Source organism: Dromaius novaehollandiae, chromosome W (genome assembly GCF_036370855.1).
Source record: "Dromaius novaehollandiae isolate bDroNov1 chromosome W, bDroNov1.hap1, whole genome shotgun sequence".
NCBI classification, from domain to species: domain Eukaryota; kingdom Metazoa; phylum Chordata; class Aves; order Casuariiformes; family Dromaiidae; genus Dromaius; species Dromaius novaehollandiae.
The window spans coordinates 49,676,229-49,691,426 of NC_088130.1; the positions used below are offsets into that span (position 1 = coordinate 49,676,229).

The following is a 15,198-nucleotide window of genomic DNA, read 5'->3' on the forward strand; positions in this document are numbered from 1 at the left end:
CACAGAAGGGAATGCCAACATTGAGATTGACTTTGGGACCTTGATTTAGTCCTATTGTACATTAATATTATGGCACAGACTTTAATAATATGATTCCATATTGTTTTTACTTCACCAAGTGCACGAATGAATACAACTCAATTAGTGAGATATTCAGTATTCTAATCTTTTCTTGCTGTTCTTTATGTGGTCTCATGCTTTATTTGCAACCTGCTATTCAGACCTATTGGGAAAGCAATTATGAGTGTTTTCATTGGCTTTTCTACAGTGTTCATCACTATGGTATCTTCCTACTTCTGAAACTTGAATAACTTAATTTTCACAGCACCCATGTGGTACCTTCCTTGCTTAATAAAGAGAGAATTGAAACACAGAGATTAAAGTGAAAATATTCCCTAAATTGTGTATCCAAAATGAGATGCCTAGGACTTCATTTTTTGGACTACTTGTTGTATAATGATTCATATATTCAAAGCATAGTTCCTATGAAAGGCTGAGCGAATGCTTACAGGCTGGGAGAGTGGGTGAAGTATCATATATACATGCCCTGTTCTAACGCTCTTCCACCGACATTCACTTTTGGTCACTTCTGGAGGCAGGATCTGATGGACTTTTATTCATCCAGTATAGCTTCTCCTGTCTTCTAAATTCGTTTGTATTTGAAAGTGCCAGTGCCCGTACAGCTCAGACAACGGCTTTATCCGAGTGGGTAGCCCAAGAATGAGAAACACATATAAGTGACTATCCTAGGATCAGGTGGGTGGTCTGCAGCTTGGACAAAGATTATCTCCAGGTCTTGTTGATAAAACTTTTTACCTTCTTGCAGTCCATTGCCTCTTTCAGTATCCACCTTCTGCAGTAAATGTGACAAGAATCCCACTAACAGAGCGTTCCTCAGAGCGTTCTTGTGCGCTGAGCAAGGCAGGAGTTTTACAATTGTTTTACTACATATGTGACTGAGTTAAGGTTGGCCTAAGCTTATAACTTCTTGAAATGTAGGAAGATGTCCACCGAATCAGCAAAAAAGCGTATTGCAGGCACTTGGCTAAGTTCCAGGTCCCTGCTATAAAATATGAGTCACTAGAGTATCTTGCGAAACTGCTTCCAGCATTTTTTAAAAAGTGAATATAATGTACTTTTCTCTGCCTCTTTCTCATCAGCAGTTCACCCACTCCCCCCTAAAAGGTTGCAGAAGGAAGATTTCAGCACCATTGGCCAGAATTTGATAAGGGTAAAAAGAATGGAAAATGGAGTCTTATAATGTAGAGTATTAGCCAGTCTTCTTAAGTAATGTTGCCAGGCATTATAATAACATAATATAAGAATAAAATAATATAATAAATATCAATGAGTAGAATCCAAAAAATGATCCATTGTTGTTACTTATAATTCATTTGGGATTAATGACTGGAATTGTCATTCTGGACATACTGCTTGTTTAGCAAATGTGCTTCAGAGTCTTCCATCAGTATTTAAAGGCCTAAATAAAATACAGTATGAGCACATGCACTCAAGATATTCCAGCTTCGGCATCCTTCCAAGTCAGGCTCCTAACCTTTCTGTTTCCCTTTTAAGGCTGTTGCTTGTATGTGGCAAAGCTACAGCCAGGATTTTAAGAGGTCAGACCGTGAAGAAGTGGACCTTGATAGATTCAGTAGAAGTCTAGGGAAGTGGCGAAGACTAATAACTTAGAGAATTGGGTAAAATAAAAAAAAAAAAAAAAAAAAAAAAAACAGAAAAACCCAGTGTGGTAAGAATTGAAGTGGAAAGGATTTCAGTGAAAGAATTTCAAAAAAGCATTGAGTACAAAAATTGTAGATCTCTGAAGCTCAAAGACTTTCACCTTGTGTGTATTAAAATATAGATGCCATCATGTAAGTGATAATTACAGTATCGATAAAATGTATCTTATTTTCTGTGTGCAAATTTCCTATATGAATGGTTTGGGCTGCAGCCCTTTTTGCCTCTGGACCTTTCTGCCCACAGGCCTTATCCATTATCTGGAAGAAAAACTTTTTAAGCACAGGTTGGTTGAAGCTCAGTTGGATAGAAGACTTAAAGATTATGAGCCAGGTGATGCTGAGGGATGTGACCCCTTTTTGTCATGAAGTCTGCACACTCAGGTTCTTTGGAACCTCCTTCTGCAGCTCATTCTCCAGTAATAACTGAAAATAGCTAGTAATAACTATTATTTCTTTTATTTTCCACCTGTATCTGGCCAGGACAGTGTTTTCAGAATTCCCCTGCCACTAAGCACAGGGTACCTGTATCCGTATCTTCTGTGACCTCCCGGAGTGTTTCTTCTCACTGTGGTTATATATGAAGACTTTTTAGGAGGTCCTGTTTTCCAGGCAGCTTCCAATTACATGGCAGTGTTAGCCCCAGGGAACTGTTATGCCTCCCTTCTGGATTCTGTTTGCTTTCAGGAGTACTATGGAATATTGATTTAAGAATTATACATCTGAGAAGCTGCTTCTTTCCCTACATACTTGCTTCATCACACCACTAAATGAGAAGGAACATACAAGCTATTTGGCCACTTCTGATAATGAGATCCGACTGAATTCACCGAAACAGGAGGCGGAGTTCTGTCAGTGGATTGGATTTTCCTTCTCTGGCAGCAGTCTGCTTCTCAAGCGTGATGTCATATTCATTTTTATATGTGATTTTTTTTTTTCCCTGAAAGACTTTACTATTCAGCTAATATCTTAGAGGAGCTGCATTTTAGTTAGCATTAGCCAATACGCTTGATGGATGGTTTGCATTTTTATTATATTGCAAGAGAAGTATTTTGAAATGCTCTGAGAGCTAATTTGGGTATATTTAAAACAACGGAAAATTAATACCAACATGAATTTCAGCAAATGCATACTATATTCTTATACTCAATACAAGCTTGTTTTATATCCCAGTGTCCAAAATACTGCTCGGAAAGTATTGGTACAGAAAAAGATGTGGGGATAGCTGAATCAACACTCGCCCTTGGAAAGGAAAAGGAAGTGTTGTTCTAGAATTTCTTGAAGAAATTAGGTAAAGTGATTTATTAAAAGAGTTTGAAGGTACTCCAGAGAAAAGATAACTTACTGAAAATAAGAGCACTCATAATGTAAATGATATTATGTAAATATTTATGTGAATGGTGAATCAGAGAATGTAAATTTAATAATGACAGGAATTAAGTGGAGAACCATGGATACCATTGAGGTAGCGCTCCTAGACATATACCCAGGAGTTGACTAGGTGACTAAAGCAATAAGAGTCCACCGATGGCTCAGGGCCAGCTGGCTGAGGGGTTGCTTTTGAGCTCCACTAGATTTGCTATATATTCTTTCTCATGTTTGGATTGAGCGATTCTATTTTTTAGCTTTCTTTATTTCAGATTCCACAGAAATAGTTCTGCTTCTTAAATACTTTCTGCAGACTTCCTTGTTCAGACTTTGACATGCCAGAGATTTCCCCAGAAGCTTTGGGGAAAACAGTTACTATGTTGGTGGCCATATTTTATTATCTGAAAATGGGGGTGCTAGTCCTAACAGGATTATTAGAACAGAAAAATCACACAAAATGACTTAAAACTAGTAGAATCATGGTCAGATTATGACATCTCTAGGAAATTTATGTTGTATTTTGTTTCTCCCACATTTTTAGTTTGCATTTTTATTATGCTGCAATAAGCTAAGTATTTAAACTGCAAAGAAATATCAAAGCAAGGAAGATATAATCCATGTAACAGTATCTGGAATCTGACATTCATTTCTGCACATCGTGTTACTAGGAAGATGTTAACTTCCAAGAGGCAAGTTCAGAGATGAAAAATCATCAGGCAAGAATGAGGAATGAATGAAAAGAATCATGAAAAGAATCCTAGTATGGCTTGGCACAACAAGCAAATTGATTTAATAGGTGCAACAAAGGCTTTAAAGGCTTGATGTATCAAAGATACATGGACTACTGAGGTATAACTAAGAATAATGAGATGACATTATGAGAAGTACGCCTTGAATTTAGTATGGGGAGACTTTTCAAAGCAAAATCCCCAAAGATAGGGAATAGTCATTGTAGGAAGCTACTTGCTTGCAAACTTTGTAACAGAGCATGAAAAAGTTTCTGTAGAGATTGGCTACATTTCCTAAGTCTCTTCCTAGAAAATCATGAGACAAAAGCTCAAACATGTAGTTGGAGTTCCTTTGCTAACATGTTTGGGTAGACTAATTCCTATAAATCTTTTTGCTTCATTGTATCTTTTTGTCCTACTCATGGTGTCTTACTCTTTTTTCTGTGCTTTTAATATTAGTTTTAGGCCCTGTTACACTCCAAGTGTTTACTAAAACAGTTATGCCAAGAGTAAAAGCCAAGTTCTGATGCTAAAAGAAAGAAATTTCATGAAATGACACATTTTCTTCTTTCGCTTGCAGTCTTGGTACTGGAAAAGCTATCCATACCGCTTCTAAAAATGGACTTAATCACAGGGCTTGCTTGCTGAATTGCTTGACTGGAAACCCAAAGCCACAAGTAGATAGTTGGCTTGAATTCTCCCATATACAGTGGTAGGACAAAATTCAGATTTAGATCGTAAGTTTATTTTAATATCATTTGGTTACAACTCACTGAGCGCATATGCGAGCAACAAAGGTAGAAGTATTTTGTTAGCTTTGCTACAGAGAAAATAAAAATACCAGTTAGGTTGTATATAAAGTATTTTTTCTTCAAATGTAGAGTGATTATATGATATTTCTTCTAAAAACGTCATTGCCATTTTTGTTGTTCATTTCCCTCAGGTCTTTGCTTTTTACTAGGCATGTGGGAGGAGGTAGAAAGAAAAATCAAAAGAGAAAGCCGGATGTGGTCACTCCTGCGTCACTGACAGAAAGGAAACATTTTGACAGGTCTTGGCCAGAGAATTAACATAAGAAATACATTTCAGGCCTGCCACTCAATTATATAAATCCACTGATTTATTTTATGATTTTTTTTTCTGAAACTGCACATTAATCTATTTAATATCTAAAGTCCAATGGGAGCCTATGGTAGGGGCTGGTTGCTGACAACTTGTTTCTTTCTGATGAAGAAAATTGTAAATTTGGATCTTTATTATTAAAATAGTCACTGGGTAGCTATTTCTGGCAAGAAAGGAGACATCCAAGTCAGCTGCTGGCTCAATATAATGCTCAGTATATTAATAAGAAATCAAGAGGCCCAAGAGAAGTCATAAAGACATCATGAAAGTGCTTGTCCAGTCTTATTTAATTAATTTATTTAAAGTTTGTCTAAAATCAGTATTTCACAAAAGAAATATAATAATTATGTGGTATATTAGCAAGTCTTTGGACAGATTTATCGTTGAAAGCACTGAATTCAGTGAATGTAGTTAGCGTTTAAATTCAGATGGAAATTAACTACCTAAAATGTGTCAATGAAAAGTCAGTTTTTATTAGCAGAAAGACTGTATTTCACCGGAGAGAAAGGGCCCTTCATCTTGTTCATTTATTCCTTCCTTCTCTGACTGGGATTTTAAAATCAATATAATAGAATCAGTGTCCACCTTACACAAAATGCTTTCTAATGGCATGGTATCTCAAGAGTCTTTCTACATATTTTGAAGGACTGGGTCACAGTAGCTGGCATAATTTCTGGAGTAACTGAAATATGAAAATAATCTGTAACTAATGCAGAATATAGCCAACAAATCTAAGAGCAAAACTGTAAACTATCCTACTTTGATTTGAGACACATAAATGTCCAGCATGCACAAACATCAGTATACTCAAGGTGTGAGAGCACGCGTGGCTCACTGTATCCTGCGTGGCAGGGAAGGAGCCTTTCCTCGCCTGGGCTTTATACAGAGCTACCGAGGCACGGGCACGCTGTGGCCTTTCTCTACCGCCGTGTGCCGCGGGGGTCAGCCAGGTGAGATTGCTTACTGCTCTTCTCAGTCCCAGAATACCAAGCAGGCGAGCAGGGCTTATCCTGCCGTGTCTGCCCACAGTGCAAGCAGAGTGAGCCGTAGCCACAAGCAGTCTAAGGAACAAATTAGGATTCTGCAGTTCAGGGGCCCATCCGACCTTCCCGTTTCTCCCGTAGCCACAGGCCACCTCCTCCACAGTAGATGCCTATCTATGGGCTCCTGTCCTGGAGCACATGCTATAAATAGTTTACCCTTTTTTTGGAGAGGTAAATAAAATTTTATTACTTTGTTTTTTTGCTATAAATGAGGGCCTGTCCAAAGGAAGTTACTGCAGAATGGCACTTCTGTGATAACCTAAGTGAATTACAGCTGCCATGCAGTATGTACCCATCCTATCTGATGGTGGGATTGTGCTTCCAGGTAAAAATACAGGACAGGGCATCTGGAAAGTAAGGGAAAGTGAGCTGGGTAGGTAGGTTGCTGTGCAGAAAGGTGGCTGGAGAGATTGATTGCCACTAGGAGAAGACTCCTGTGACAGGAGACAAAATTTCTTTCTCTAGACCTTGCTTGGCACTCTGTAATGTTTAAAGATGGTCTTAAAAGATGAGGTATCCCTAGAGGATCAATTAGTCTGGCTCCTACCTATCTCTGTCCCTTTAATGTCCAAAATAGCTATATGTGATATTTTGTACATATTTTGATCTACTTTCTTCTTTTTAGCAACCTGGCAGAAATTAAGAGAGAATTACTTAAAGACTTAAAAGGAAGTCCGCAGAGGTTTTCTTTCATTGTACAAAGGAGTTAGGTGGTGTTACCAGTGAAGCAGTGCTTCTAAGATGTAGGGTCCGGGAGAACTAGAACTTTTGCTGTTTTTGCCACAGGTTCCCTGCATCACCTTAAGCAAATCATTAATAATTTTCCTAAAGGTCGCTTGTGATGTTATTGCTTCTTGTCCTAGTAGGAGCACAGGGAAGATCAGCCATGAATGTTTACACAAAACTCAGGAGAGTTCACCTTCTTTATGCCCATCTGGATGATAGGCAGTGGACAAGACATGGAAATACAATGGATAGCGAAAAAAGGAAAAAAGACTGAACCTTCATCTCATATCCTGTTTGTCATCATTGAACGCTGAACAAAGAAGGTTCTAAGGACTGACAGTAGGCAGTAATGTCATGAAACATTTTGTCAAAATGCACACACAAAAGGTGCTGAATTAGTACTGGCTTGTTTGAACCTTGGCACCTCTGGAGGTGCAAGTTCTTTGAACGTAGACAATTCTGTGGTGCGTTCTGTGCCAGACACTCCTGTCAAAAATAGTAACTTAGCTCTGCATATGTCATGCAAAGTGCCTAAAGGTAGCTGTACAACTCCAGTGGAAAATTCTCTAAGTGCTCATGTTCTGCCCGTGAAAAGGTGGCAAAACAGTTCTTGTGCCTTCAGTAGCAACTTCTATACTACTCCTTCCTTTCAAAAGAGTACCCTCCACCAAAAGTATAAGGAGGCAGAGGAACACACTAGGGAGAGAATAGCACAAAGATTCACTACGTTCAGTTTGTCAATGAACGTAAGTCTTTTAAATTCACAGCATGTTCCCAGCTGCAGCTCAAAACTTAACAGGAGTGGGAAGATAAATACGAAGCAACCACAACTGATCTTCTGCAATCTCTGCCCAGGAAAAATGAAGAGTCTGTCCCATTCTGTAACTTAAATTTTGAAGTTTTTCAGGGTATATACAAAGAACAGACAGACAACTTGGGTGAAAGTCTTCAATTCTTCATTCTGAATCTTTTTTCACTTGGTGCCGTGTGATCAGCAGCTCCAGTTCTTGCAGATAAGCCTTGTGATTCAAGCCATGTAGTGGAACAACACATTTTTCATTTAGTTTTGTGTAATCTTTTGTGTCTGAAAGTGTTGTTAGCAAATGTCTTAGTAACTAAGAGCTAAACAAAACACTTAACTGCTGTAGCATCTTACAAACTTTTTATATAAACATATGTATTTGGCAAGCCAGTGCTGTATTCACACTTCCCCTTTGACTGTAGCACTGAGCATTTTTTTTCTTGATAGATATTTACATGAAAGACATTTCAGTTGAACAGTATGAGCCAAATCCTAGCTGATACACCTGGATCCATTTTATTACTTTTGACACCCATCTAGTGGACATAATATAGTATCACAGGATAAAATTCCTGTCAAAACAGCTCTGTGCAAATCTTAGGCATGCTTGTTATCTAGCAGTACAGGTCACAGGGCCCCACACAACTGACAAATCTGCAGTTTTATCCAATGAACTTTTAAATTTTAAGCTTTTAAGAAAGAAAGTATTTTCGCATCTGACAATGAAATCATTCATTGAAACAGGCCATAGGTCCTCACTGGGAGAAATAAAACTGGTAACAGAATATTCGTATCATCTTCACAAAGGGTCGGTGAAAAAGAAAACCCCAAATCTGCAAACAAACCCACATGTTCCTTTAATCCAATAAAATACCATTTATTTAGTTGACTGATGAAGTCCACTGCTAAGAAAATCTATGTAAAAGAATATTCCTTACTCAGCGTTTTCCTGCTGTGAGACTGGCTTATCTTTCCCTTAATTTATTTCTCTAACACTCTAACTTTTGCATTAGAGCTTTCAGACAAGCTTATATGTATGTAAAATGATAGTGTCATTGCAGAAGTTAGTATTACTGCACAGAGGGGTAAAATAATCATCTTCTATTTGACCCAAAATTGTGTGAAAGATCTGCCCTCATTTGAAAAAAACACGCATGCTGTGTATTGTTTAGGATCTTGTGTTATCTTACAGCTGCTTGAGGAAAAACTTTTTTATTTAGATGCTTAAATAAGAGTGTAATAATTTTTGGATATGATGAGCTCATAAATGTTCCAAAAACTTCACAGACATTGTGAGTGTTCTGTGCTCCTGATATACTCAGGAAATCCAGCTTGAGGATATGCATTGCTAGTGAGTGAAAATAGCCACATTAAAAGTAATTGCAATATGTTTATTAACATATGGCAATATAAGCTGTAAAGGATGTTTTACTCTAATATTAATAATATCTAGCCCTTTCCAATATTTTTGTAAGTGGATCATAAAATACAGTTTTAGTTTCAAAACAATCCTGAAAAAGTTAAAGTTTTTATCACCATCCAATGGATAGAGAAACTGAAACCAGAGGTGCCTTGAGCTGTCCATGCTCACCCAGCAGACTAGTTGCAGAATGCTCATTAGCACAGATTAAGTTCAGCTAATTTGAGACAAATAATGTCTTGTAGTAGTAGGATATTTGAGGACACAGAAGTACTCAGGCATAATCAAAAGAAATCAAATTTAGGAAGAAGTGTATATATTGGGATTTATTTAAGTGAACTGTTCTGAAAGCATCTCTTCAAGTTGATTTGTTGAATTCTTTTTTTCTAAATAGTTTTTTGGAAAATAATTATTTTGCTTTCCTAAATTCACACTGTTTGTGAAAGGTGAGTACAGCATGAAGAGAGAGTCCTATGAAATCTAGCCTGAGTGCAGCAGAAAGCTTGAAATTCCATGTGTGTATACAAAGTAGCTGCTAAAATGATAAAAACAAAATATGGAACCAAGACTCACTCTCTGCCAGGCAGTGTGCATCTTTGTCAAGATAAGCACTATCTGTTTCATATATTTGTTCCTTTAAAAAAACCAAAAAAGCAATGGGAATGCTGTCACTTCAGTGAAACATTATGGTTGCTGACAGTACAAGCTCAGGTCAGTAGCAGTTAATAGCAAGAAACACGTTAGTCCAGATAGCAGCATGTACCTGCTAGGACACGTGCAAGGCTGAAGTCTAATCAACAGCTGATGTGTACCGAATCGTTTCTCTTCAACTGTCATTAGATATATTTGAAAACCAGTGGGTGTCCTTTATGTGAACACTCTTTTCCAAATGAGTACTGTTGATGAATTTGTTGCAAAAACATATTATGATACTAACATGTATCTATATTTAAAAGATTGTATGATGGATCCTCTGTTTGTCCCTCATTACTAAATGTTTTAGCATTATTTAAGTTCCTATATTAGTACTGCAAAGGAGCTAAACTAGTTATAAACCATGGTCTCATACACACCTTTTCTACTGTCCAACTGTGAAACTAAAATTGCTGTTTGCTTTTAGAGACATGACCAACCAAGGAAGGAAAAACTATCTTCCATTTCTGTCTGAATAAAATGTGCTCCATCCTATCAGATGCAGACATAATCTTGCTGATCCACACTTACTTACGTGACCTCTGAGATTGCGTACTGCAACTCATTAAATCTAGAAACGGAGCCACATGCTCCAAAAGGACTCCATATGGTACATACAGCAGCTATCAGGCTGCTAAGCAACACGGGTTGCCAAGAGCACATACTCTGGGCACTGTTCGCCCTGCGCTAGCTTCTGACTGATTACAGAGTCCCATTCAAGGTCTTTGCTCTGCTTTTCAAAGCACTTTGTGGAACTGTCAGGGACTACGCGAAAGACCTTCCCCCTCTCTCTTGCCCTCCTGCCCCAGCCTCTCATGACAGCAGTGTTCCCTAGGAACGGTACTGTTGTTTACCCCTCTATCAAATGCAATAGCCAGAAGAGCTACAGAAGTTACTCTGCTGGCAGTAACTGTAGAAGTCATTTCTTTGTTCTTGTTCTACAATAGCAACTATCTCTAATGCATACAAATGTGCACACACATCTGCACATTAATCATACTCCAGTATTTGATTCCTAATCATTGAGAAAAGACAAAATATGTTCTTAAAATGTTTGAGTAGTAATGAAATATTAGTGATGGGTAGCTGCTCAATAACTAAGCATGGGAGTGGGAAGCAGGTAATGAGGGTACCACATCAAGAGAGATGGGGCCTGGGAAAGAAGACAATGAAACATCGTGTTTCTTCAGGTTTAGAGCTCATAGACGCCCTGCATGCAGAGAAGCATGTAGCCCATATATTCCATATGTCTAATACTAGCTTTTTCCTTTCCCAAATTTCTTTTCCTTCAGACTTGTTCTTTTTGGTTATCAGTAATTATACAGTATATTTCTTATGCCCCTTGTTTTTGCCTTAGCAGTGGAATTGACTGGCTTTTGATTTTCCCATGTTTAACAGAAGCAATTACCTAGTGCTAACTTTGTCAGAAGTGTTCATTACTTTCAAAATTCATATGTCAATAGCATAAATCTTTTCATCCTTTTTTTTCTTTTGCAGTTTCGATGTAGACAATGGCACATCATCAGGACGAAGTCCCTTGGATCCCATGACAAGCCCTGGATCAGGGCTGATTCTTCAGGCAAACTTTGTCCATAGTCAACGTAGGGAGTCTTTCCTTTACCGGTCAGACAGTGACTATGACCTTTCTCCAAAGTCCATGTCCAGGAACTCCTCCATTGCCAGTGACATGTAAGTACTTTAAAAAATATTTTTAGCCCATGTTTTATCCTCTGCTATCATTGGGCTAACATTTTTCCAGCCACAAGAATTTTATTTTAAAAATCAAAGACAATAATCACTCATGCCATTCAAGTCATGGAAAATTGTTGTTTGTTAACTTGTTTAATCAAGCTCATATTTGTTTCTGCAGTTTTCTGAACATAACATCATGAGGGTGTACCTGATGTGTTTATGCACTGTATTAGCTTTGACAGAATAATCAAGACAATCAATATCGATGTACCAAAACACTAAAGAGACCTTTGATATCTTGGCTGTTAAGCTCTTTTCAATACAACCTATACAAACTCGATTTCTGCTTCTTAATATTAAGATTCCATTTCTTTGCACTAGGAATTTTTACAAAGTTTTTACAACAATCCCAGTTAATTTAGTATAAATCCTGCATAAGTAGTTGCAGATTGAAGCATTTAGGGATTTACTCATTTTCCCCAGTTTAAGTACAGCAATTGTTTTCAGCTTAACCACACGTTAAATTAAATTATATAATGCCCACTCCTAAGAAAGAGTATGCTTTTCCCTAAAATATATACTGTTTGATAATTCAGCAAATTAAGGAGGAGGTGGAAAAGTCTGTAAGATACCCTCACTTCAGTTTCTGTTGTCATAACAACTGTGGACAGCACAATAGCTGTTTGTTACAAAGACATATTTGCACCTTTGAAGTGTTTTTGAGGCTCTCAGAGCAAAGATTTAACAGCTAGCAGAAATGAGAAAATTCAAAAGAGGCAAAAATTATTTCAAATAGCTTTTCAACTAAGTGGAAAAATTTTAGTGAAAGGTTTTAGGGAAATTTTTCTATTCTCTCACTGCTGTTGACTATTCTTCTGTGATGTGTATATTTTCTGCTAGTGAATCAAACTTTGCAAGTATGTGTAGACTCTAAGTTGCATGAGTAGTGGCAGTCAGATGCAAATCTCTGTTTATTTGTAAGACTAAAAACATGTTAAATATTCTAGTTTCTAGTTTCAAGTTTCTAGTCACTTATAAGTAGTATAAATGAAGAATAGCTAAATATTTTCTTTGCTTATTCTGTTCCAAATGTCATTGCCAAGTATGTGTTTATGGTTTGGTTATAAACCACTAAAATAAATGACCAGGGTTGTGAAAGTCCCCTAGTGACCAAGGAAGTCAAAAGCATTAAAAATACAGCAGTAATATAAATGCTGTTTTTTGTAAAGAAGCAGAATATAACATCCTCTTTAAAAAAAGTCAGTACACAGGTCGAAGGAAAATATTTTTCATAATAACGAGTGACAATTCAACTGCTATTGAACTTGCGGTCATTATAACTGGGGATTCCTATTTTCAGCTTATGTATCATTTTCAGAAATGCTGATTAGTCAATCTATTAATAGCTTTTTTTCCTATTTAAGTATCAAGATAAGCAAAATTAATGCCTTTGCAGAGATTTTATGTAAGGTTCATACATCAGTTAAGCCCTGTAAATTTAAGTACTTTAGTAAGTTTGTGCCCAGTGTGAATGATTTTGGTTGAGACAAGATAAGCGAGAAACAGACCAATCCATTTTGCCTTGTAGTACAGAAAAATGCATTTCACTTGCAAATGGAGACCCTTAGTCTCCCTCTGACATTTAACCTTTCTTTAGATGTTCAGAAGTCAGGCTTTTAGTGTGACACCCATGTCAGGATACCATTTGGGAAGACCGTCACGTTCTGAGGGGCAATCCAGATCCCTGCTCTGCTTACATGAGTCATTTCAATTAAAAATTCGATTAGTGCTCCACCCTTGAACTCATAATGCACTTCTGCGTTTCCTAGAATTCTGGGTAATATTTCAGCACTTGGCAGTAAATTGGATAAACAATCTAATTACTGAAACACTGAGCACAGTTTCTTCTTTGGATACTTGTATCTACTCTTCCTTTCAAAATCTTCCTAAAACACATCTTTGTATTGAATTAAGTGGACTTCACACCTGGACAGATTTCCACAGTTTCCTGTCCTATATGAGCTGCTGCACTAGAAGGAACTAATCCTGCCACTGTTTAGGATGGAACACAACAGGAAATGTAAAGAGCAAGTTGTTTTAACTACAGGATATTAATCATATATCAGTAAATCTAACTCTAATAAGCTTGACTATATCATAGAAACAAAGAAAAGAAACACCAAGCAATGAAAGACAGGAAAATTTTAAAAAGAAAATAGCGAAGAACAAATAGAGAAAAAATATCACAAAGCTCTTTACATATGACTTCAAGGAGAAACTGAATGTGCTCATGGGAAAAACCCTACTTACGATATTAAATATAATCTCACTCAGGGTCAGGACTTTCCAAAAAGAGCTGGAAGCTAGAAGAGTAGTCAGGAAAAGTATCACATGCACATTTAGATCACTTTCAAATTGTCCTGTTTCTCTTTTGCGTGTATATACATGATTTATTCTAAGTATTGCATGTTTCTTATGTATGAGTAAAATATACTACAAAATATACACATCATTCAGGTAACGTAAATGAATTAATTCTGGAATCCCCTGATCCCTGAGTGCTTCAGTTCTCAACCTCAATATGTAACTTTATAAAGCAAAAGGCATACATCTTGTATTTGGAAGGAAACAAATGTATTGTTTCTAAAGTAACATAAATATTTCTGATAGTTTCAGTACTCATTAGTATAAATAGGGTGCTTACTGTAATACGTTCAATTTCAGTAGCAGCAGATGAAACAAAAAGTTCAAAATTAGTCAAATTTGAGGTGTCATGATCAAAGACAGCCAATAGATGGCAGTACTAAAGTATTAAATTCATTATTCTACCATTATTTTTTATTTGTAGCAAAGGACTGGAACTCCGTCAGGCTCAGTTCTTTGCAAATCCAGGTCAAAAGGATGGCCTCTACTGCACAAAAACTTAAAATTGAACTATAAGATAATAATCAAGAGATTAATACAGTCAGATACAATCCCCAGAAGAAGATATGGAGTCCTTATGCCCAAAGTAGTAGGCTAGCGAAAGGTCAGAGAGCAGCCGAAGGGTTCATTCAGTGAGTTGAAATAAAAGTAACAGAAACAAGTGCAGAGAAGGGGGAGGAGGAGAGTTTTTAAAATCAGAGATACTAAAACATACCGTACTGTGAGGAGCCAGAGTAGATGAGGGAAATAATAAAATACTGCAAGGCAGATAAGATGAGAGAAAGAGAAAGCTTGTGGGGCAAATGTGAGTGCACTGATGGCACTGAGGAAGGCAGAAGAAGGCAGCTGTAGGATAGGAAAGGAAAAGCAAATCAAAAGGAGTGGAGTCAGTAACATATTTTTTCAATCAGCTCTTGAAAGAAATAGCATGGTCCTAGAGAGAAGAAGAAATAGACTGAGGAGAAGATGTGCGAAGATTAAAAAAGAAAAGCCATACAAGGCTGTAAACCGGAGAGGCAGGTGGTTGCGATAGGAAGATACCAGGTCTAAGGCATAAAAGCACACTGGTGGTGTGAAGCCTGGCTGTGAGGTTTCCAGCAGAGACATGAGCATGTGAAGGTCAGAAGTGAAAACATGAGCAAGCCCATATGAGGAATTACAGGACAGGGTTTGTGATGAGAGAGAGAGGAAAGCATGTTTAAAGGGGAGGAGAATTAAGATAGTAGAGTTAAATAAAAAAGCCCACAACAACACAGTCACAACACAGAGAAAAGAAGGAAGAGAAGCCAGCTGAAAGATGAGAGAAATCATCAATGCTGTAGTGGAAGAAATATCTCATTTACATTTGAAAACATCAGTAAACCAGGGAGCTTTGAATGTGAATGTCTTGCAGAGGTGGCCTGACTACCTAAGGCTCGCCTGCTTACCACTGCGATTGCTG

General features: G+C 37.4%; 1 protein-coding gene across 5 annotated transcripts in view; it reads left to right on the forward strand.

Annotated features, from left to right (window-relative positions):
- LOC112995758 (3',5'-cyclic-AMP phosphodiesterase 4D) overlaps positions 1-15,198 on the forward strand; it is a 604,531-nt gene that overhangs the window by 466,989 nt on the left and 122,344 nt on the right. For all 5 annotated transcript variants that reach the window (XM_064500988.1, XM_064500989.1, XM_064500990.1 and 2 more), the window contains one exon: positions 11,139-11,330. In XM_064500988.1, coding sequence (XP_064357058.1) covers positions 11,139-11,330 — 192 coding nt within the window. The remainder of the gene's footprint in view (positions 1-11,138; positions 11,331-15,198) is intronic.